Raw genomic sequence first — 23,222 nt, 5'->3', positions numbered from 1 at the left:
TGAGAGTCAGAACGACACAAGTTCTCAGGGGAGCAGCAGTTCAAACTTTTGCTAACTTTCTCTGAGAGCTGATGTTATTAAAGAAGAGGACATCTCTCATACACCCTCCAACACTTACTTGCTAATAAACACTGAGCCATTCAAACATACTAGCAAGTACAGGATTGACTAGAAATATTGGCATCCAAAAAAAAGAGGAGAGGGCCATCAAGGAAGGACACAGCAAATTCTTTATCCTGACTCAAACACTCACGGGTGCTGAAGGTGTGATACCTCCTGTGGGGAGCAGGACTGTTCCAGCCCTACAAGTGGAGCATCAGAGAGGAAGCAGCAAGCGAGTGGATGGATGCCTTCTGTCGACTCAGTGGCCTGGACCCTCTGTGGGTGAGTCTCAACGGACCTTTTGTGTTTTCTCTCCCCCTCTCTCTCTTCTATTGGTCGTGTGGATGAATGTCCAAGTTTGTGAGTTTTGAATGGTGGGCGTTAGGGATAAAAAGAGACTAGCTACTGATGATGCTTTCTAAACCTCGAATAATTAGTCTCGCTTGGAGTAGTCCACGTGGGAATTTAACTGACCGTTTTCCACATTCCACTAGCGCCACTTGTTGCACTGCAGCCTGCAGGAATCTAAAGTTAAGAGGTGGAGATGTTGCTTTTTATGCATTAGGAGATCTCCATTTTTTATATGGCAGCTAAAATCAATGTCTATACATGCCTCTTTTCACTCTTCTTTCATCCCCCTTCTGTGTTTATGTTTCTCATTACAGCACTTTTTGTTTTTGCTCCTGCAATCATGCAAACGACCGTTACATGTTGGAAAAATGAAAAATGACGTTAAAGTGAATCTGTAATGTTTTTTAGCCCTGTAAAGTACCTCGACTTTTTAACTGAAGTAGTAATGAACCTTACACATACCTCTGCAACAATGTCATTGCTGGCTTTTTGGTCACAGCCTTGAGGTAGTGATGGGAATTTCTCTGAGTCATACAAAACCCTGTCCCAAAGAAACAAATTGGAAACTTGGAAATCTACATATACAATATACTATTTATGCAATAGGTTTCAATTCCACCTTTTATTGACACATTATTGCACTGCAACTTTATGGACACAGCCTATTAAATCCATATGGTGTAGAAAAGGTTTAGTAGTTTTGCCTTCACACCAGCATTGTGATACCTTGTGCAATCCAAGTTTATGGTTTGCTGAAATCACTTCAGTCAAGGGTGAGAAAGTGGATAAGACGTGAAATGTACAAGAAAATGTTTGGAGTGCGTCTTCATGAAAGCGTTCTGTTCATCCCTCTGCCATTGACCACAGGAGTCAGAAGAGTCTGTGAAAGTTGCTGCCCACTCACTGGCTCTCAAGAGTAATACTGTTTAAATGAACCTAAATGCACTTACAGAGTCCACAAATGTACATTGAGTGCAAATCCTTTCATTACGTAACACTGACCTTTGATTTTGTTTTTCTTTTTACCCCCCGCTTTTGATCGTTTTTGAAAAAAAAAAAAATGCGGGAATATTTATAAGTCTGCGGTGAGCTAGACAAACATACAGCTGTAGTTCAAAGTGAAACAGGTAGCTGCTAGTCACGCTATGATTCACACCCTGCTCCAGAGGCTATGAACAGTGGCAATTTCTGGGAAACACAGACTAATTACCATTCATGCTGGAACATTCATCCTAGATATATTTGCAAGCTCATTGAAAGACAGAAATATTAAGACAATCATTTTAGCAATCAGTAGTTAACAAGGTGTCCCCCGCCTACTGCCTGAAGTCAGCTGGAATAGGCTCCAGCATGCCCATGACCCTCGTGAGGATAAGCGCTTTGTAAAATGGATGGATGGAATTAACATGGACATGTTTGTTCTCCCAGAATTTTAATTAGAAAGCCATGTTCAGTGTGGAAGAACATGCACACAACCTTGACCTCATTCCCATCAATCACCTTTGGGATGAAATAGAGAGATTGTGAGCCAGGCCAACATTAGTGATCTTTGACCTCATGAATGAATGTTCAAAGAATTCCTACAGACATACTTCAACGTCTTCCACAAGTATTACCAGAGGAGTGTAAATTGCTAAAGTCGCAAAAGTGGACAAATTCCATTATTTACTTGATTTTCATAGACAGCAGCTCGTGCACTAAAATAAAAAACAAAACAAAAAACTGGCGCATATTCATTTTGATGGCGGGGCAAGTCAAATTTGCGCTGCATTCCGGAGGTCGAGGGCATTTTCTATTGCACGCCCAAACGCACTTGTCAATTTGGTGACAGTGAATAGACTAGATATTAGACCAGCTAAAAGCAGGTCTAAGTTGTGGCGCTGGTAGTGTAACACCATTTTGGTGAATTTGATCGAAGCGCAAGCAGACACATTCGGTGTGTTTGGGTGGGGGGGCTTTGTCATTCACAGATGCAGGATCACGGGATGAAGGCAATCCCCGAGTGCCCACTTCACGGCATCCAACTTTACATCATCTGCAAGTGCAGATCTGCTCTTAGTCCCCTTCTCAACGTACTTTTTATGTTTATGTTCTGCGTAGACACCTGCAAGTCCATTTTGCTTTGGTCATGTAGACCACGTGCCTCTCCTGCGCTGAATTTAAAGGAAATGAGAGGAGCCGCTTCGATTGGTTAGGAATCAAGTTGACTTTGTTCACTCCCACAACAGCGCAAATGCCCATTTTTAACTGCCCAAAACTTTGAAAATACCATTAAAAAAAATCCCCCCATGCGCACAATTATGTGCTAGACTTGCGGCGGGCACAAAAATAGGGTCCCATATGTTTTTCCATTTTCGCTTCCTTTGGAATGAGTAAGTATCCCAATTCCTATTTTTTTTGTTCTATTACGTCCCTCCAGACTACCAGGGTTACATTTGTAACCGTCGGGTTTAATGACGGCGCTGTGCATGGTTGGTTGTTATATAACGGCATCGTGGCTTCAAGCCTCTCTCCCGTATTTAGCAATGCCAGTCTGTGCTGCCATACGAAGAACTTTTAAACCACTTCCTTTTTCATCTTGTTAGCGGAGCCAAACACCCTGCAGGTCATTGAGGCGATGGACAATAAAAAGCATGATGACAGCAAGCCACTATGTTATTTTGTTATGAAAGTCTTTGGTTCTGCCAAAGTTGTGCAATCTATAGCCTTTGTTATTTCTCTTTTGTTCGTAAAGTTGGATTCCAATATAATCTTGTTTTGCTTTGTCCGATTTACAAAAGACAGATTAATACTGATTAAGTCTGACTCAGCTTTTTAGAGATAGAAAGACCTCTTCACAAAGTCCAGGCTGACTCACTCACAATTTTGTTGACTGTTTGTGGTTTCACTCTATCCTGCTAGGAACGCTAAAACTTCGTCTGCATTCTCTGGATTTGAGCCTGGTCTTCTCACTTTCTTAGATGATTGATATCTTACAGTGTAGTATTTGTAGTTCATTGATCATTTTCAAGCATAATATTCTGAGGGAAACATAGAAATGCCCTTTTTTTGTTTTCTGTCTTGCAGGACTGGAACCGCACATGGTACACAGCCAACCCAGACTTGACCCAGTGTTTTCAGAACACAGTTCTAGTGTGGGTGCCTTGTATTTATCTGTGGTTCCTTACCCCTCTCTACTGCCTTCACCTTTATTGCCATGACCATGGACGCATTCAGGTGTCCTCCCTTTGTATCGCCAAGATGGTGAGTCTATCATTGAATACATGGAGTCTTTTGTTGGTTTGTTGTTGTGTGTATATTTGAGTTTTTCTTTAAGTAAAGTAAGAATCTGATCTCACTGTGTCATTTAGGTGCTCGGGTTTCTGTTGGCCTCCTTTGGCTTTGTGGAGTTTTTCTACATCTTACTGGAGAGGAACGGAGAAATCGAGCAACACATGATCTTCCTTCTCAGCCCCATCATACGCAGCATGACTGTGGTAAAAAAAAATTATGCCTTATTTTGCTTTATTTGCCAGATAGGACAATTAATACATTAATAATTATTTCAACGAAAAATGTAAATGTACACAATTATAGCTAAAATATTTTTATTGGGAGCCCCCTTTCCCAGAAGGTGTCAATTTAATGTGTCAATTTTACCGGCTGAACAGTTTTACGCGATTGTTTTTTAATAACGCCAATGTCATTTGTGTGTGAAGTGAGTGCTATGTGAAGGCATGCACAAAGACAAAAACAATACAACGTAAATAACCATGACTGGTCACAGTGCTGTTGTGTGAGCGTTTATAGCCCCTCTACCAGCAAAGTATACAGTGTTCTGCACCCCTACTGTGTCCAGAGGAGTTTCATTACCTACATATGTGAAATGCCTCCGGAGGTACTACAAAAGACAGTTTCAGAAACGACCCAGAGTACAAGTTAGTGTGTACGTGTCTAGTTTTTTTTCCCAAAGTGACCTGGCATTCATATTGCAGCATTTTGGAGAGTCTATGTGAACGGGAATCCTTAGACAATCTTGTCGTCTTGATGTGAAAACTTTTTTTCTTAAAGCTTCTATTTTTGTTTTCTACCCATAGCATAAAGGCATAAATGCATTCACAACAAGCCTACAAAATGACAAATCTGTAAGTCAAGGCAGGTTTTTATTCAGTGTGAGCGAGTAAAAACTATTGATTCTACCTCAAACACTTCTCCTGTGTTGCTGAGGGCAACAAGAAATTTCTGGGAATGTGACTCACACATTGACGTGCAAACACATGAAAGAATATAGTATGTATCATTCAGTGGCAGTGGCAAGACACTGAGGTGAAAAGCAAAATAAGTACGGGTAGATTTATAGTGTTGCAGTCAATGTAAATATTGCATTACCCTGCAAACGCGCTTGTATTTGACCATTGATCAACAGAGTGCAAAGAAGACTTACACTTACATCAATTCGAGTTTCATGTGGGAATAGTGTACGACGTCAAGGCGTAGTTCACTCAAAGTGAGGTAGTTAGATTGTCATAGACATTTAACCTTAACAAGACTTGATGAACGCATCACAATGCAGTAAAGTCAGATGCACCGATGAGTCACTGGCGCTTGCGTTTAGCGTTACTTACAAAGCTCCCACTCTCAGCGGGCCTTTTTTGGTTTTTCGTTCCCCAATGCAGACAGCCTTGCCCACTTGTGGTCTTTGCAGACTCCTGAATAAACACAAGGACACATTTGGATAGAAATGCACTAAGACATCTCTTGTATTGAGGGTTAATTTCAGAAATGGTCATTTAATTTTGGCTTTTGGAGGGGGTCATTTATCACATCAGGAGAAGAGCCAACAAACATGTGAGATATATTAAGGAGGAGTGATACCACACTTTTTGGTTTTGGTACAAGATCGATACTCAATGATGATTTAATTTTCAGCATTGTGATTACATGGTTTGGACCAGCCCGCTTTAATTCATGTTCATTCACATGCAATTTTATCCTTATTTGTGTGTCGATCCAAAATGTCTTAAAATATCTTCTCTAATATATTAAAACTAAAATATCTCAAATATATTTCTAATTTAAATGTCATGAACACACTTAATTTACTGATTTCAAAACGGATTGCCGCAAATATTTCAGCCGGCCCACCCAGTTATGTAGATGACCCACTCCGTGCCTGCCATGCTATCATATTTATTGGTCTTTTTATTTCAAAATATTCATATAATTAGAGGCAAATCATTTGATAAATATTGTTCATCTATTACAAATATATTAAAGTGTATATTATAATCCATAAAAAAGTCAAATAATTATGACTAAAACTGTCATGCCAAGAGGAAAATGTTTCAAATTTTCTTTTTTATGGTATGAAAATCAAGATGACTTAAATCCTATTTGTCAAGCTTATGCCTCTGAAAGCAAATGTGTGTTCACTTATCAATTTTACACAATCACTTCAGAATAATATTTAATTTATCATAATTTTTGAAGATTAAGGAACAGAGACTGTCATTTTATCACAACACTGGCAAAGGAAATAGTCTGTACTTGAATATACTTGACCTTTTACAATCTTTTAGCAAGGACTGTGCAGTCTTCATGTGTCTGAACAGATTCCCAGAGTTGCTTCTGTGTAAATCTTTCTGTTTAATTATAGTATAATATAATTGTTATACACTTGACACTTTTGCACATCTTTATCGAACGTTTTGAAATAAAACCACACCACGTTTTACTTTCCTCGCATGCTGTGTAGGAGATGAGTCACATTATTAATGTCTCAAGTTTCCTTGTCGCGTGAAACGAACCAGTGTAATGTGTAATCGGTGTAATGATACACCACCATTAACTGAGGTGTATCAAAATACGGTATAGTATTCAAAGTAAGATATTTTTAAAAAGTTGAAAGTGATCCACGTTAACGTATAAAGTGAGTAGTGTGTGAGTATGGATATGTGAATACAACAATTTCAATACGCCAGCCACCGATCACTATTAGGACCAGCTGAACGCGATGGGAACCCTTTGTCAGTGAAAGGGCACATTCATATCTCAACTACATACAGTAAACCATCCCATGACGCACTATAAAACTTGAGCCTTCATCATTCCTGCAAACCTTCCCCATAATTACAAGGTCGAGGTTTTACTCTGGGCTCAGTGATGGATTTAGTTCCACCCACTTACTCATACAGTAGATGCAAACAGGCTTGATGGCTTACAGTAATGTGGCCTCATAAAAGGAAACTTCAAAAGCACAGCACAATTTTCAGTCATTAATAGTGAAGTTTGGGGTAACAATTTAAAACTGAGGAAGGAATGTACCAGAAAGGGACTTTGAATTCTTACATAATATTTAATGCCGTATTTTTCTTTCCAGACTGCCCATGGCATCTAAAACTTCAAGGATATTTTTTTCCAGTGTGGCATGCATTGTATAGTAAGCATGAGCATTATTTTACGATGGAAGCTGTGGAATTTCTTTGTGCTGTATACCATTCCAGGAAATGGTCATTTATAAACGCTGCCTATTTTGCAGTAAGCATTTTTGACACCTTCTCGCACCCTAAAGGGGCCTCCTAGCTGACTCTCCATTATTCCAGTCAATAAGTGGAAATCTCTGAGTAAAACTATTTGAAAGTTAGTTTTATGTATTTCCGAGCACAAACGTTTATCCCTGTGAGATTGGTTAGGGGTTGCTGAAATGCAGCTTTCTGCATTAGGGTGCCCCATCTTTTTGCAAGAGCCTATGCACATGATCTGCTTTTCTCTGTCATGTGCAAAAGATATACTGTATTGTGTGGAATGTAAAAAGAATTATGGAACATAATCAGTACATTTTCTGAAATTAAGGTTTGAGATGGATGTTCTTTATTATTGTTGTAGTCTGCACTGGTATAGAATTGCCATACATAATAGGCCTAATGGACATCTTGCAAAAAAATGAGTATTATTGTAAGACCAGAAGTTTGGTTCTGGATCAAACTAATATTGCGCTGATGTACAAAACTGTATGTTGTGACCTGAAATGGTACTTAAGTGTTCTATGACAATTCCCTGAGCATCGTTTAGTCATTTGTCAAGGAAAGATAAAAGTTGTTGTCATCCCAGTGCCTGCTGAGATGCATTCATAACAAACAACATGTTTGTAGTGGAAAAGAACAGCCAAAGAGCAAATCATCAGTGTTGGACCACTGAATGAGGAGCTACAGATATTGTTTACAGGTTGTTTACATCAGGGAGGGTACACAGAAATTTCCCCATATCAAGTTGTTGATGGGAAACTCCTATTACCACTAGTCTTTAATAGGCAATACTGTGGCTCATCCCAGATCCCAGACAAACCAATGTGGTGCTCTTTTGGAAACCTAAATGTACTTTTTCCCCACTTGGTGAGCTGCCAACCACTTATGGCTCAACATCCAACGCATGACTCGACTGGGAACATCTGTGTCCCAACACAACTCATGCTAAGAGACAAATAATATGTATATCATCTCTCTCTCCCTCTCTCTTCCTTAATTTTAATTAGGGGGCATGGGTACATGGCTAAGCCAGGCAAGGGAAATCCCCAGAAACCAAATTGTCCGAACCAGTACTGGTCACATCAAGTTGAACTTTTCAGCTTATTTTATTAGGTCTCAATGTAACCGTCGAACTAGCACACCTTATAATGACGGTGAATACAATTAAGCACACCGTCTAGTCTCTGCTCTTATTAATGCATGTCTGTCATATTATAAATTACTGCAGTAATGTAAAATTAAATGTGGGTCTCTGTTTTCTTCATCTGTTATAAATCATAATACGATTCTGAGAATTAGAATAAATCCTGTACTATTTTTACTAGCTCTGACACCCCTGGGGATTTATGAATCCTTTTTCTCTCTGTTTCTGTTCAGATCCTGGCTATATGTATCATCCAGCTGGAAAGAATACGAGGTTGTCGCTCTTCGGTATTCCTCTTCCTCTTCTGGGTCTTGGCTGTTGTTTGTTCCTTAGTGCCACTCAGAGCAAAGATCCAGCTGGCCATAGATGAGGTATGTTTTATTGTTACATATTTATGATTGTGTTTGTTTTATATTTGGTCAGGCTTATCCCTGGTGAAAGCACAGCCATGTCAAATACCATGCAGTCATATCTTATCAAGTGTGCTGCCTGCTGCCCATAGTCTAGACAAAATTTTCCATAAGCACAGCTTGGGCTATATGCTATGTCAGCAAAGAGTTATTTCATTCTCCATTTTAAACCAAGGTAACTGAAGGTTAACCATGTGTAGGAGGAAGACACTGCCAATTCTGGTCAAGCCTGCTGCGTTTCAATTCTTCTTTTCTTCCTGTGCCTGCTGTGAGACACTACAATCACAGTTGAATGGGGCTAAGTTTATATTTAAGTGTGCAAAGCATTCAGGCTGCTTCATATACATTTCTAAGAAAACTAAATAAAACAACAACACACAAACAAATACATATCGATGGGTCTGGGATAAATGATGCTGAGCCATGGCAGTCTGGCCAGAAGAGCGTTGCTGGGGTTATTGGCTTATTAACTGTAAACACACTGCCACAACCCATTTTCAACCAATCAAATTGCTGCCCGCTAGAACCCGACTTGCAGTTACATATATTTCATCCGGGCACGCATAAGGGTCACAGGGTCTAAACAGGAAGATGCAGACTTTGGGCAAGAGGTGGGTGGGGTCGACAATACAATATACATTTACATTCACACCTATTGGCAGTTTAGAGTAGTTACTACCTGTTTTGGGAATGTGGGAGACAGAGAGCCAGAAGAAAGCCCAAGCATGTATATTGTAAAATTGACTTATTGTATGTGTTGTTTTTGTACATTTCATTACCACTATTACCTGCTCACACACACCAAAAAAAACCATATCATCATGGACACTTTCCCGTGACATATTTTGCTGACATATGTCTAAAATATTTATAGAGTGTCTGACTTGTCTGCCAGTTGTGAAGACTGAAGACAGGGTTATTGTTTGTGGACTACTGGCCATTCTTACTTGACCTACAATTTCCTCATCCACACTTCCAACCAGCTTGACCCTGTTTTTCTATCTGTGGAAGGAGCCTTTTGGTCTCTTTATATCCCTTTTCTGCGCATTGCTCCATAGTGTTGAGAAAGTAGTTTGTTTTTACCATCGTTCTAGATTGCATACATAGCCATACTTTTCACACCACAAACTAGATGTGGCTGTGGCGATAACCCAAGAGTAAAACTATGCCAAAATAAACAGCTTCTGTATGACAAGAGTGACCTTTACAAAAGGTTCGATATTAGAGACAAGTATTAGTAGCTTATATCACATCTGACCCCTTAATTCAAAATCTTCTTTCCCTATTGACACTTTGTGGTTTTAAAGGGGAAAAAAAAACGTACAAAATGTTCCTTAAGCAAATAAACTCACTGACTCGTGTTGCCATCATTGTCTCTAAATCTTGTTGACTTACTCCACAGGGCATTGATTCAGATATGGTGAGATACTTGGCCTTTTTCTCCTACTTCACCATTCAACTGGTCCAGCTCTTCTTATGCTGCTTTGCCGACCAGCCTCCAGAGGGGAAAAAGGTCTTTGAAAAGGTAGGGAGAAGAATATACCTGAGCATCATGTGGTTCAAAACTTTTGTTAGCAGGACACTGTCTTTTGGAAGCAATGATGTGATTCACCTCAACTTCTCACCTACACTGCTTTAGCTTCCTGTGAGAAGAATGTGAACAAGCATGTGTGTGTTTTTCCTTGTCCTCCCACATACCATAAACTTGGCACATGTATTTCAAACAGAGCTCCCACGTCACCCTTTTTTTTATAAGCTATTCATTTTCACTTGGTTCACTATCAAAGGACAATTAACAGGAAACTTTTTTTTTTTTATTGTAGTGCACAGTAGTGTAGAACTGCTCAATGTCATACTGAGAGCCGTTCCTATTTTGCTCACCAAAGTGCCTCCTTCAGGACACTGAAAGTGAGACCCTCATCAATCACATAGAGTTGTGATGTCATATTTCCCTGGTGATAAACCATCAAAACAGCTGGAAAAGTCCCTAGCAGATTTCTGGCCGGTGGTGCGGTGTCGAAGCCACAGACTGGTATCGTGGACACACCCTTTGGTCTTTCCTTGGTGTGTCCTCCGCTTTTTCCTTCACTTCCTTCTCCTCCTCTGGTGAGACTTACTCATAGTAAGAGAGGAAGTGATGGATGGAACGGAGTGTTGGTATAAAGAGAGTAAATAGTTTGGTGAGGGGGTAGCAGGTTGCGGAGTAACATATGGTTGAGTGGGCAAACATTCTTTGCGTTTGTGTCCGCACATATGTATAGGATGGTTTGCGATGACACATTTCCGCTCTGTCTGCTACTCTTGACCTCAAACATCATTTTTATTCTGTGGGTTCTATTTACAGAATGCTGACTTATGGAAACTCACAGCCTCGAACACACCATTTAATTGCGTTTCATAAATATGCTATTTGCTAATCAGTATAGATGTCAAGAAACGTATACATTTACACTGTTAAAAGAAGAGTCACTCTGGTTTTTAATTCTCTTGCAGAATCCTTGCCCTGTGAAAGACGCTTCTTTTTTGTCCAAGATTGTTTTCTGGTGGTTCACCGGGTAAGATCCTCAAAACTTCCCTTTACTTGAGCCCGCAAATGACTCAGCCTAGCAACATTTCTACTTGTTTACACGTGTGTTTTGTTGATAATTATGTGTGAATCATCTCCTCATTTTCTCCTCAGACTTGTTGTGAAGGGATATCGTACTCCTCTGGCAGCCGAGGACCTGTGGACGCTGAGAGAGGAAGACATGTCACATAAGATTATATCTGTACTGCAAGAGGACTGGACAGTAGAACGTGCCAAGATTCAAAAGTGAGATAACCCCTAAGCAATCAAGATATCCCAAGTTGTATTCACAACTAAGATACGAAGACACCTGGACTAACATGGACAAATGTTTCCCTGTTTGTCCCATTGTGCCAATGATTAGATAACTTCGAAAAACAGAACATCCTCCATGGGTTACATTGGCAAACTGTTTGCATAGGATGACAATCACACATGCTATGTTACTTCCGATTGTGCACGTACCGATAGACAGTCGCCAAGTCATCAATGGGCTCATGTGGCCTGTGATAAAATCCACCCATTCCACATCTCTAATGATGTCAATGTTTAGGCTACTTCAGAACATTTTGCAAATTAAGGAATCGTTTTATTTTTTAATACAGCCAGCTGTCATCTTGACCCAACTATGTTTGTGCTAAGATTACAAATTCATTCATACTGTACAGTAAATATAGAGCCAATGTGTTGTATGGTAAATAATAATAATAATAATGCTGGGCCCCAGAAACAGATGTCATGTGTGTAACTATGTTTTATTTATCCCCGTGACAGGCAGGAAAAGGCCTTGACTTCAGGTGTGGCGCTGGGGAGCAGGTTGCCCGACCAAGCTCAGCTCCTCAGGAAGCTTCACAAAGAGCAAAGTTCTGGCTTCTTTTTGTTCCGAACTCTGGCACGCAATTTTGGTCCATACTTCCTTACCGGCACCCTGTGTATCATATTCCATGATGCCTTCATGTTCGCCATTCCCCAGGTGTTGAGGTAAGATGTCGTGTGTTCAAAAACTTTTGTCAATATAGTACATTACTGTTACGTGTGAATTAACAACGTTGATGCTGTTTGATATGGGGGACTCTAACATTTTGTTTGTTTGTCTGACATAAATGAGCCAGTTTCGGTTAAAAAAAAAACAGAAAAACAAAAATGAGGTTTGTGGTATTTTGCAGTTATGTAAGTCATTGGATTTAGAAATAGAAACTGTCGAGTTTGTGTTGCTGAGACACATTTTCAGTGCTTGTGTCCCACAAACCAAGTGACACTGAGTTCAACGTACTGCGTAAAGCAGCTGCCGAAAGCTCCAAACCTCAAGTTGGACTGAACCTACTTGGGTGCAATTCAGTTGAAAAGAAAGAGATGGCTTTGTTATGATGTTTTACAAAATACAGCCAAGAAAAATCTCCCATTCAAATTTAGGCTCAGCTATAAATAAAGGTGACATCTTTTATCCCAGATACAAGTGTCATTGTTGTTTTATACTTATTATACTTATAAACAAACCTTTGGAATCTGGCAACAATGAAAGCGAGTCAAGGCCCCCTTTAACCGTACTATTTCAGTGGTCAGACTGGAATGTTGTTTTTGAGGCACAAACACTGAATTATTTGGAGTGTTAATTAGGGTCATGGATTTGTAAGCAAGAAGTAGACGAAACCACAATCCTTTGCCTCTTACTGAGGCACACAGTATAGGAATGGCACAGACTCAGACAGACCACAATAAGACTGGTTGAGTAACATTGCGCAAACACAGCTGCTTAGTTTTAATTGACTTGAATTTGGGTGGCAATCCCAAGACGCATGGAAGTGTGAATTAGAATCATGTTGACAGTGAAATTATATCTCTTCTTGATTTGTGTACATAAATTGTGCATACCAATGTGCAAATTCTGCCTTGGAGTCATCTGCTTGTGCTTGTACGCTTCTCTCTGTCCGTCAGTCTTCTCCTGGGCTTCATGAGAGATGAAGATGCGCCATTGTGGAAAGGCTACTTTTACGCCACTCTCATGTTCCTGCTCTCTTGCCTCCAGTCCCTCTTCAACCATCAGTACATGTACACTTGCTTCACTGTGGGAATGAGGGTTAAGACCGCTGTTATGGGCCTGGTATACAGGAAGGTGAGAATTGTATATGCTCATCGAAAGCATTAAACCGTATTTCACAACGCTGCAAGGAAAAATTCACAGCGCACCTCTTGACAAAGATATTTTGACTGCGTTTGTGTTGTCCAAAACAAGACTTAGCATTCAGTGTGGAATGTGGTCAAGATGTCTACCCCAGCCCTGAGTGATTCATTAATTAAAGTCATTTTTCCCAAGAGTCTTGTCCATATAGTGCATGATTCATATCATGCATAATATCCATAAGTATGCAAATATGAATAAAACTCTGCTTAAAAATGAACGTGCACTAAACGATAATATATCTTTTGTTGTCAATCCAGTCTTTGGTGATAAATAGCGCTGCCAGGAGGACCTGCACTGTTGGAGAGATTGTAAATCTGGTTTCAGCGGATACACAGAAGCTCATGGACTTTGTAGTGTACTTCAATGCTGTCTGGCTGGCCCCCATAGAAATTGCTCTTTGTCTCTTCTTCCTGTGGCAAGTACGTACATAAGGAATGTTCTGTGTCTCTGATTTGTCTGACTTAAAGTTGTCTTTCTACTATGTAACCACATTTTGTCTTCCTTTTTGTAGCACCTTGGACCATCAGCTTTGGCAGGAATTGCCACAGTCATCCTCATTTTCCCATTGAATGGACTGATAGCAAAGAAAAGAAGCAAGCTGCAGGTAAAATAATAATAACAATAATAATAATAGTAATAATAATACATTTCTTTCAAAGCAGCTCTCATGTTGCATGCTTGGTCCAGATTTTCACAGCTGGTTTAGATAGTAGCTGAGGAGCCATGTGCATTTAGGGCCTGGATGCTACACTTTGTCTTGTCTTTTAGTCCGCCTTTCGTAGAGCGACTACAATGACTGGAAAGAGCGAGCACACACAACTTCAGGTTTCTTGGAGATGACATGCTGTTTTATGAATTTGAAGTCTAAGTTAATCAAACCCAGTACTGGATTGCAACCACATTTCTGGCACTTGAAAGCGGACATGTCATGAAGTGTTATAATATTCATAAATTATTCAGAAAAACACTGTATTGTGAGGCCAAATCCAAGCTCTTAAACATTCTTTGCTCTTCGGCGCACATAAATTATTCGACCTATTTTTGTGGTTGACAGGAGGTTCAAATGAAGTTTATGGATGGCCGTATCCGACTAATGAATGAGATCTTGAATGGGATAAAGATTCTGAAGTTCTATGCCTGGGAGAAGGCCTTCCTGGAGCAGGTGTTGGGTTATAGAGAAAAAGAGCTGAAGGCCCTGAAGAAGTCTCAGATCCTCTATTCCATCTCTATTGCATCTTTCAATTCCTCTTCTTTCATGGTAAGCACTAGTCCGAACCGATTGTGAATAAAGCATGAATGATCGAGATCTTGAACGGGATAAAGATTGGGAGAGTTGGTTTGTTTTTTCATTGCCAGATATTTTTACCAAGTCTATTTACACCATCATGTTGCATTTTATGTTCTCCGCATTTCTAAAATGTCACGTGTTTCTATTCTCAAGATTGCTTTTGCAATGTTTGGAGTCTACGTAATGCTTGATGACAAAAACATCCTGGATGCACAGAAAGTTTTTGTTTCGATGGCACTCATCAACATTTTGAAGACCCCACTTAGCCAGCTTCCATTTGCAATAAGCACAACCCTGCAGGTAAGCATATTTTCAATTATTTGTTCCTAGGCTCCCATATGGCCTTCATAAATGAACAAATACCCAGTGAGCTATTAATGCTTTTTATTGTAGTTGTATCTTCTTCAATAACATGCGCCCACATTTCAGTCCTTCAAACCTGCGCTTCTTCACATCAGAGCATCTTGAATGACTTTATCCTTATCTCCAATATTTTGACTCACTACCTAAATGATCTTCTTAGAAGAGGTCTAACATTGATGTAGCACAAAAACACCCTGGCAAACTATTTAAATTAAAACATCTCAGATAGTGCCATTCAAAACCTTGATACAGCTCTATTTGATGTGAGAAATTTGCAAGAGCATAAAGTTGTAGCAGCTGGTGGATGAACTACTTTCTCTGTTCCAGGCTGTGGTTTCACTGAAACGTCTGGGAAAATATCTGTGCTCAGATGAACTCAAAGAGGACAATGTCTTGAAGGCTCCATTGAGTTCTGGTAAGAACCCCACCTATGTTTAAAAGATTACACTGGATGAATAAGCTGCTATTTTCCTTTTAAAAACTGTCATAATCATTGTAGGCAGACCGCAAGATTTAGTTGTTTGTGTTTGTGGAGCACAACAGTTTGACATAAATGATGTGGACTGTCAATTCCTGGGCTTCCAGGATAAGTAATGACAGGTTGCTCCCATTTAGTGGTTGAACATAAATCTGCACAGGAATTCAAACTTTTGATTTATGGTGAGACAAATTAGACAAACATGCTTCACTTTGTTGTCTCACATCTGTCAACACTAGCTCAGACACTGACGTAAATCTACTCGTAATTACAGCCTAGCAGCCCTCTGATGAATTTCTTGAAGGTGCATTCCTTTTAAAATGTTATCTGTGACTGGAGATTAAAGATCGTGACAGGTATGCAGCATTTTAGTGTGTATTTTCTTTTCTCTTTGCTTAGACGGGGAAGATGTGCTGATTGAAAATGGAACTTTTAGCTGGTCAGCAGAGGGCCCGCCATGTCTTAAAAAGTAAGCGCAATCAACAAGAATGATTGAAAAATCCATATGAGAATCAGGAGTGACAAACCAAACATTTGGTGTTGCAGAATCTTCATCCATGTGCCGCGGGGTTCGCTTGTGGCCGTGGTTGGACATGTAGGCAGCGGAAAGTCGTCTTTATTGTCTGCCATGCTTGGAGAGACAGAGAAGAGAAGCGGCCACGTTAGCGTGAAGGTTTGACACATCACTCCCAGATTTCAGCCCTCCCCATGTTTGTATGTGTAAATACATTGAGTTACACCTTGAGTCTTCTCTCTCTTTGCAGGGTTCCACAGCATACGTGCCCCAGCAGGCCTGGATCCAAAATGCCACAGTCCAAGACAATATTATTTTCGGCCGTGAAAAGCTGAAGACGTGGTACCACCGCGTGTTGGAGGCCTGCGCCCTGCTGCCTGACCTGAACATCCTACCTGCTGGAGATGCAACAGAAATTGGAGAGAAGGTAAGGTCGATCTCGTCTTATATTCAACGAGCATCGCCTCATCGTCTTTCCCTTACAGGGGCTAAACCTCTCAGGTGGACAGAAACAGAGAGTGAGCTTGGCGAGAGCTGTCTATCGAAAGGCAGATGTGTATCTGATGGATGACCCACTGTCTGCTGTTGACGCACACGTCGGTCAGCACATCTTCGACAAAGTCATCGGACCCAAAGGAGTGCTTAGAGACAAGGTAGAGTGCAACCCAGTTGACGTCGAGAAATTGCGGCTTTACAATATGTCAACCGCTAACAACATTGTGGCCTTCATTGTTGTTCTAACAAAACAAAAACCGCTACTTGGGAAGCATTTCTGGTCTCGACAGCCACAATGTAGTGTTGGAATGTATATTCATCCCATTTGTCTCATATGTGATCCTCTGCAGACCCGTATCCTGGTGACCCATGGGACGAGCTTCCTGCCACAAGCTGACCTCATTCTTGTCCTTGTAAACGGAGAAATCACAGAGAGCGGCTCTTACCAGGAACTCCTCAGCCGCCGTGGCGCCTTTGCGGATTTCATCCACACGTTTGCCAGCACCGACCGGAAAGAAAGTGCCATACAAAGAGGTGAGGATCCCCACTATTTTCTGAATGTTGAAATTGTTTCTGCTGTAGAAAAATGCGTAGAAAAATAAATCTGTAATATATGATTTGTACAATATGCAACCGTATCAGATTGTTTCTGTTTCTAATATTTTGCGTAGCTAATTTAGCCACACGAGTTAACGTATTGCTTCTCCTGATTTTTATATTAGCGTAAAAGCATATACATAGTTTTTCATTTTTCTTCAACCAGCTTTTATAATTGGCTGGTCGGAACATAAAACATACTGTGATAATAATGCGAAAAGTGACTTTCTCGTAGCTGGCTCGAGGAGGTCCAATGCTCGTCTCAGCATGGTTGACTTCATGCCATTCTCCAGAGACTTGTCTCAAGAGCAGCTTATTGGGTAGGTAAACCTGAGCCCCCTAAAACTACCATAATAGTGTCAAAGCGAAGTTGATGAAACTGAATTCCCATTTCTTCTTTTTCATCCCAGGGGTGATACAACAAATACAAACTTGCAGAATATGGAGCCTGTGTCCGAAACAGAGCAGGAACAGGTTCCTGAAGAGCTTGGGAAGCTCACAGAGGTTGACAAGGCCCACACTGGACGAGTAAGACTGGTGTATAATTTAAGAATTCCTTAAAAAAAAAGAGCTGACAGCAGTTGACTGATGACTATTTCATTTTTTCCCCACTACAGGTGAGGCTGGAGATGTACCAAAAGTACTTTAAGACCATAGGCCTGGCCATCATCATTCCCATTGTCTTCCTGTACGCGTTTCAGCAGGGAGCCTCGCTGGCCTACAACTATTGGCTGAGCATGTGGGCCGATGATCCAATTGTTAACGGTACCCAGGTTGATGCCGACCTGAAACTGTCTGTCTTTGGAGCACTGGGATTTGTTCAAGGTTAGGCTCCATTATTTGACTGAAAATATATGTTTTTTATTTTATTATTTATTTGCTTATTCTTATTTTATTTATTTTACTTATTATATTTATTTATACTTATTTTTTATTATCATTTTTATTATTTACATATTTTTTTGCACAGTGTAAGAAATTTGTCTGTACTTAACATAAGCAAGCATCTTTTTTGTCTCCTCAGGCGTCGCGATCTTTGGTACCACCGTAGGTATCTCCATCTGCGGCATCATTGCGTCCCGCCATTTGCACATGGACCTCCTGGTCAATGTGTTGCATTCGCCCATGTCTTTCTTTGAATGCACGCCCAGCGGCAACTTGCTCAACCGCTTTGCCAAAGAGATTGACGCCATTGACTGCATGGTGCCCGAGGGCCTGAAGATGATGCTGAGCTATGTTTTTAAACTCATGGAGGTGTGCATCATTGTGCTCATGGCAACACCCTTCGCCGCTGTGATCATTCTTCCTCTCGCATTCCTCTATGCATTTGTCCAGGTAATCACCCATCCCATATTTCAACTCATAACTCATGATTTCAATTTTTTTACATGACTTTGCAGTTTTTCCATATAATAGGAACAGTTGGTGCAATTTCACTGTGAATTCCTTGTTCTTTCTTGATTTGTTTCCCCCCATTTTTCCACTGTTGGCTACAGAGGTTCTACGTTGCTACATCCTGTCAGCTGCGGAGGCTCGAAGCTGTGAGCCGCTCCCCCATTTACACCCACTTCAACGAGACGGTGCAGGGCGCCAGTGTCATCCGGGCCTTTGGCGAACAGTCCAGGTTCATTCTGCTAGCCAATGACAAGGTGGATTTCAACCAGACCTCCTACTTCCCCCGATTTGTGGCCACCCGGTAGGTATCCGATATGAATACAAATATGGTGTCTCTAGTAAAATATTAGTTATGAAGTAGGCCTACGAGTGCCTTTTTATAGGGACTATAAACTGTGGCAGGGTTTTGTATTTGTCACCTCTGATTCTGAGTGAATTTGGAAATACGCTCTGAGCATGCACGACCCAATTCCGACCGTTTGGAAATTCGTTGTTGAAATGTGCTGTTTTGTTATTCAAAGTGCCCCCCCCCCCCAAAAAAAAGGAATACAGGAGCTCAGTGCGTCAGGCAGCACAGATGGAAAGAGTTGTGCTGCGTTTGCAAATTAAGGGGAGGGGAGTGCGCTCTGCCACTACAAACACACACTCTCTCCAAGTGGTGTTTGGGCTTCAGAGTAAATTTCAAACACACCCATGTTAATGGTAGCCAACAAGTTCCGGTTGGATGAAACTTCCACTTCTACGTTTCTAAACATGGAAAAGATTTTTTTTCTTTTTTTTGGTCAAAGGTAGAAAGAATCCTGGCTGGTTATTGCGCCTTTTGGTACTGTAAATCCTTGTTGCGGCTTAAGGAAGCGGCATACTAAACATGTTGCCATGACAACTCTTCTTCTTCTGCATTTACCAGCTCAGTGGCCTAGTGGTAGAGTGTCCGCCCTGAGACTGGAAGGTTGTGGGTTCAAACCCCGGCCGGGTCATACCAAAGACTATAAAAATGGGACCCATTGCCTCCCTGCTTGGCACTCAGCATTAAGGGTTGGAATTGGGGGGTTAGATCACCAACTGATTCCCGAGCGCGGCACCGCTGCTGCTCACTGCTCCCCTCTCCCCCAGGGGATGGATTAAAATCACATGGGGATGGGTTAAATGCAGAGGACAAATTTCACCACACCCAGGTGTGTGTGTGACGATCATTGGGACTTTAATCTTTAATCTTTTTTTTTATTTCATCTTCTACATTCTATTGACGGTTGGCAAATACTTTTGGCAGGTAATGCATAATTACTACTCCTTATTTTTCCTCTACCATTTTCTTCCTCTACTATCTTTTGGTGGTTGGCAAATACAGTCAGTGGGAAGAAGATTTTAGTAATGCACAAAAGGTCAACACAATTATGCAACAGGGATTTTGAGTGCCAGTACGAGCTCTAATTTTTGTATATAGAAGGCATATCTTAGTATAAAACGCAGGACCAGACACATATGTGTGGTCGTCGGGGAACTACATATTCCCTTTATCAAGAAGGACTATTCAATTAGCATTTCATCCACAGATGGCTGGCAGTCAATCTGGAGTTTGTTGGTAATGGAGTAGTGTTAGCAGCTGCCATTCTGTCCGTGATGGGAAGGGACACCCTGAGTCCAGGCATAGTGGGTTTGGCTGTGTCACATTCCCTCCAGGTAAGAGGCCATGCTTGTGCTTAACAAACGTGTTTGATCACTTTGCAGTAGGTTTATGACACAGCTGAAATGAAATGTTTAATGCTGAAATCCAATTTTTTTTTTTTTTTTTTGCATAATCCTTTTAGCTGTTATTTTCATGCGTTTGACGGTGTAGAATTATGTAATTAAAATATCTGGTGCATATGTATGAATATGTTTATTTTCTGAGTCGGTGAATGCTTGTTCGTCATAATAATAAGATCATCTCATTATCCCGTCCGTGTTTTGCAGGTGACTGGAATCCTGAGTTGGATTGTAAGATCATGGACTGATGTGGAAAACAACATTGTTTCTGTGGAAAGAGTAAATGAGTATGCTGACACTGCCAAAGAGGTCAGAGTTCACGCCACACATGTACTTTCTACAAAATGGCTTTTGTTTATCCACTCATCATTATATTGCTCATTTAAAATAATGCAACATACACAGGAACCTATTTCATTCTCTTCACATTTTACAGGCCAGCTGGATTATAGAAGGCAGTTCTTTGCCTCTGGCTTGGCCCCAGACAGGCACTATAGAGTTCCAGGATTATGGTTTACAGTACCGCAAAGGCCTGGAGTTGGCTTTGAAAGGCATTACTTTGCAGATTCATGAAAAAGAGAAGGTGAGTCATTTTGAATCAGGTCATTTTTAGCTAATGAGCTTTGCATGGTATTTTAGACCTCTCTGATGTGTTCCAGGTGGGCATTGTGGGACGGACGGGAGCTGGGAAGTCCTCACTTGCCCTTGGAATATTTAGAATCTTAGAAGCAGCAAAGGGAAAGATCTTTATTGATGGAGTCGACATCGCCAACATTGGACTTCATGATCTTCGATCACGCATTACTATCATTCCCCAGGCAAGTTATTAACGACAAAAACCGAGCTCTGGCTTTCCACCAAATAACTGTTATGTTACTTTGACTACAGTTGGACTGTATTCAAATCATAAAAACAGCTGGATTCAACCTGTGGCCTATTTTTTTGTGGGTCTTTTTCTTAGGACCCAGTGCTGTTCTCGGGCTCTCTCCGGATGAACCTTGATCCGTTTGACACCTACACCGATGAAGAAATTTGGGGTTCATTAGAACTTGCTCACCTCAAAACCTTTGTGTCCAACCTGCCTGACAAACTCAACCATGAATGCTCAGAAGGAGGAGAAAACCTCAGGTACATGTGAATGTTTGCATGTTGCACAATCCAGTTCACATTGGTTCTTACCATCTACAAATCCTGATCATATGTCTAGCTTGGGTCAGCGTCAACTGGTGTGCCTTGCAAGAGCCTTGCTGAGGAAAACCAAAATCTTGGTTTTGGATGAAGCAACAGCTGCTGTGGACCTGGAGACTGACACACTGATCCAGTCCACAATCCGCACCCAGTTTGAAGACTGCACTGTCTTGACCATCGCTCACCGCCTTAACACTATCATGGATTACACAAGGTATACTATCAATTTCATGGAGGTTAACGATCGAATGTGACACTTCAATCTTTTTCCCTTCTTGCTGTTTTACAGAGTGATTGTCATGGACCGAGGTCACATCTCTGAGATGGATTCCCCATCCAACCTGATTGCACAGCAGGGACAGTTCTTCCGAATGTGCCGAGAAGCTGGACTAGTCTAGAAGCATGTTTTTTCCGTGAAAATTTGGCACATTTTTTCACATGGCTTTTCAACAAAAGTTGAATTGGCCCTTCCAAGCTTTGTGGCAGCTCAACTGAGGGCATTGTCATTGAGGGGCCAGAGATGCTATCAACACAGCCAATGGTCCAAGGTTTCTTTCACACATGGACATGCTGTACCGAGTCAGGAAAAAAAAAAGATTATTAACATGAAAATGAAGCTACAGTGCGATGCTGGAAATGTACAAGCTATTAATGTACATATACAGAGAGTTGTGGAATCTGTTCATTCTATTTAAGGATTAAGGCAAAGCCTGGAATGAAAGGGAACCACAAAATATATGGATTTTTATTCCTGTTTTGAATGGGAGCAGTAATATTTGTGTTTTAAGCACATGACATATATTTAATGTTTTCTCAGGCTTTGTTGTTGATGTTTACTTACACCATTTTTAAGCCTTGAATTCCAAAAAGAGGTCATCTGCATCTATAAAGGTTTTTGTTTTCCAAGAATGAGGACAAAAATTACGCTGACATACTGACCAACTGGAGTATTCAACCTGGCGAATGTGAGGGATTTGAGGTTTTCAGAACCTTCAGAAATGAGTATGAAGCAGCCAATTTGGATTATTTATATGCCAGAGAATAAACGAAAAACAATTGTGTGGGCCAAGACATTGGCAGGCAGTTGGGTTTTTTTCTGTCAGAGTAAACACACAAAGTCCAAAGAAATCTTGCTGGTCAGATTTAACCTGATGCATATATGTGAAAACCCACATTGAATGAAGAGAATGCTTCTTCTCAAGAATGGCAATAAATCTTGGTGAGTGAGTGAATTTCTCTCCACCACCGCAATACTCAGGCCCTACATATACTGTATATGTGAGAGATTTCACTATTGTTCTTTTTTTTTTTTTTTTTTTTTTGCTGACGGTACAAACTGTAGATAGTTCTCGCCGACCTTGATGCTTGATTCAAAGCATTATGAGCTTTTTGCAGAGAAAAGTCATTATGCTGTTTTTGTCTTACTGGTTTAGACAATCTTTTCAAGAAGAAACCATATAGTTTATTTATGTGGTATTTCAAAACATGTCCTCACAATACTGAGGATTGTATTATATTTATACTTTTTATAACAAGCTGTTTTCATTTTTCACTGACTAATTACTATTATTGTATTGTTGTATGCAACGTTGTGCTGAATAATAAACATGTATTTGATTCAACAGTATGCGTGTGTTAGCCTTAATATATACTGTCAATGACTTTTTGAAAAACAACAATGAATCAAAAAGGAAATATTAAATAACTAAAATGAAATATATTTGCCTGAGGCTTTTAAGCATTACTGTGGAAATATGTAGTGCTAATTTAGTACAGATATACAGGACAGTTTTTACCTCCACGAATAATGACAGCATAAATAGAGATCCACGTTTGAAATTTCTATTGACTGAATGAGACCTTGGTACATATAAGTTGAAGATGAGGGACCCTAAAAAAC

At 40.5% G+C, this 23,222-nt stretch overlaps 1 protein-coding gene across 1 annotated transcript; it reads left to right on the top strand.

The window, feature by feature from the left end:
- Window positions 1-342: 342 nt before the first annotated feature.
- Window positions 343-22,949, top strand: abcc6a (ATP-binding cassette, sub-family C (CFTR/MRP), member 6a). Its single transcript, XM_037261447.1, has 31 exons — window positions 343-384; window positions 3,520-3,696; window positions 3,804-3,929; window positions 8,334-8,471; window positions 9,913-10,035; window positions 11,004-11,065; window positions 11,191-11,322; window positions 11,851-12,057; window positions 13,012-13,189; window positions 13,516-13,677; window positions 13,770-13,862; window positions 14,313-14,516; window positions 14,700-14,846; window positions 15,237-15,324; window positions 15,787-15,856; window positions 15,934-16,060; window positions 16,152-16,328; window positions 16,387-16,554; window positions 16,747-16,930; window positions 17,229-17,313; window positions 17,404-17,521; window positions 17,611-17,818; window positions 18,018-18,328; window positions 18,490-18,689; window positions 19,942-20,068; window positions 20,342-20,443; window positions 20,571-20,717; window positions 20,794-20,952; window positions 21,096-21,262; window positions 21,342-21,536; window positions 21,612-22,949. The coding sequence occupies exons 1-31, from the start codon at window positions 343-345 to the stop codon at window positions 21,718-21,720; spliced, it is 4,533 nt and encodes a 1,510-aa protein (XP_037117342.1). The 3' UTR covers window positions 21,721-22,949.
- Window positions 22,950-23,222: the final 273 nt, after the last annotated feature.

Source organism: Syngnathus acus, chromosome 1 (genome assembly GCF_901709675.1).
Source record: "Syngnathus acus chromosome 1, fSynAcu1.2, whole genome shotgun sequence".
Lineage (NCBI taxonomy): Eukaryota > Metazoa > Chordata > Actinopteri > Syngnathiformes > Syngnathidae > Syngnathus > Syngnathus acus.
Note: the sequence above shows the minus strand (reverse complement) of the source record. Positions and strands in the feature narration are given on the sequence as shown.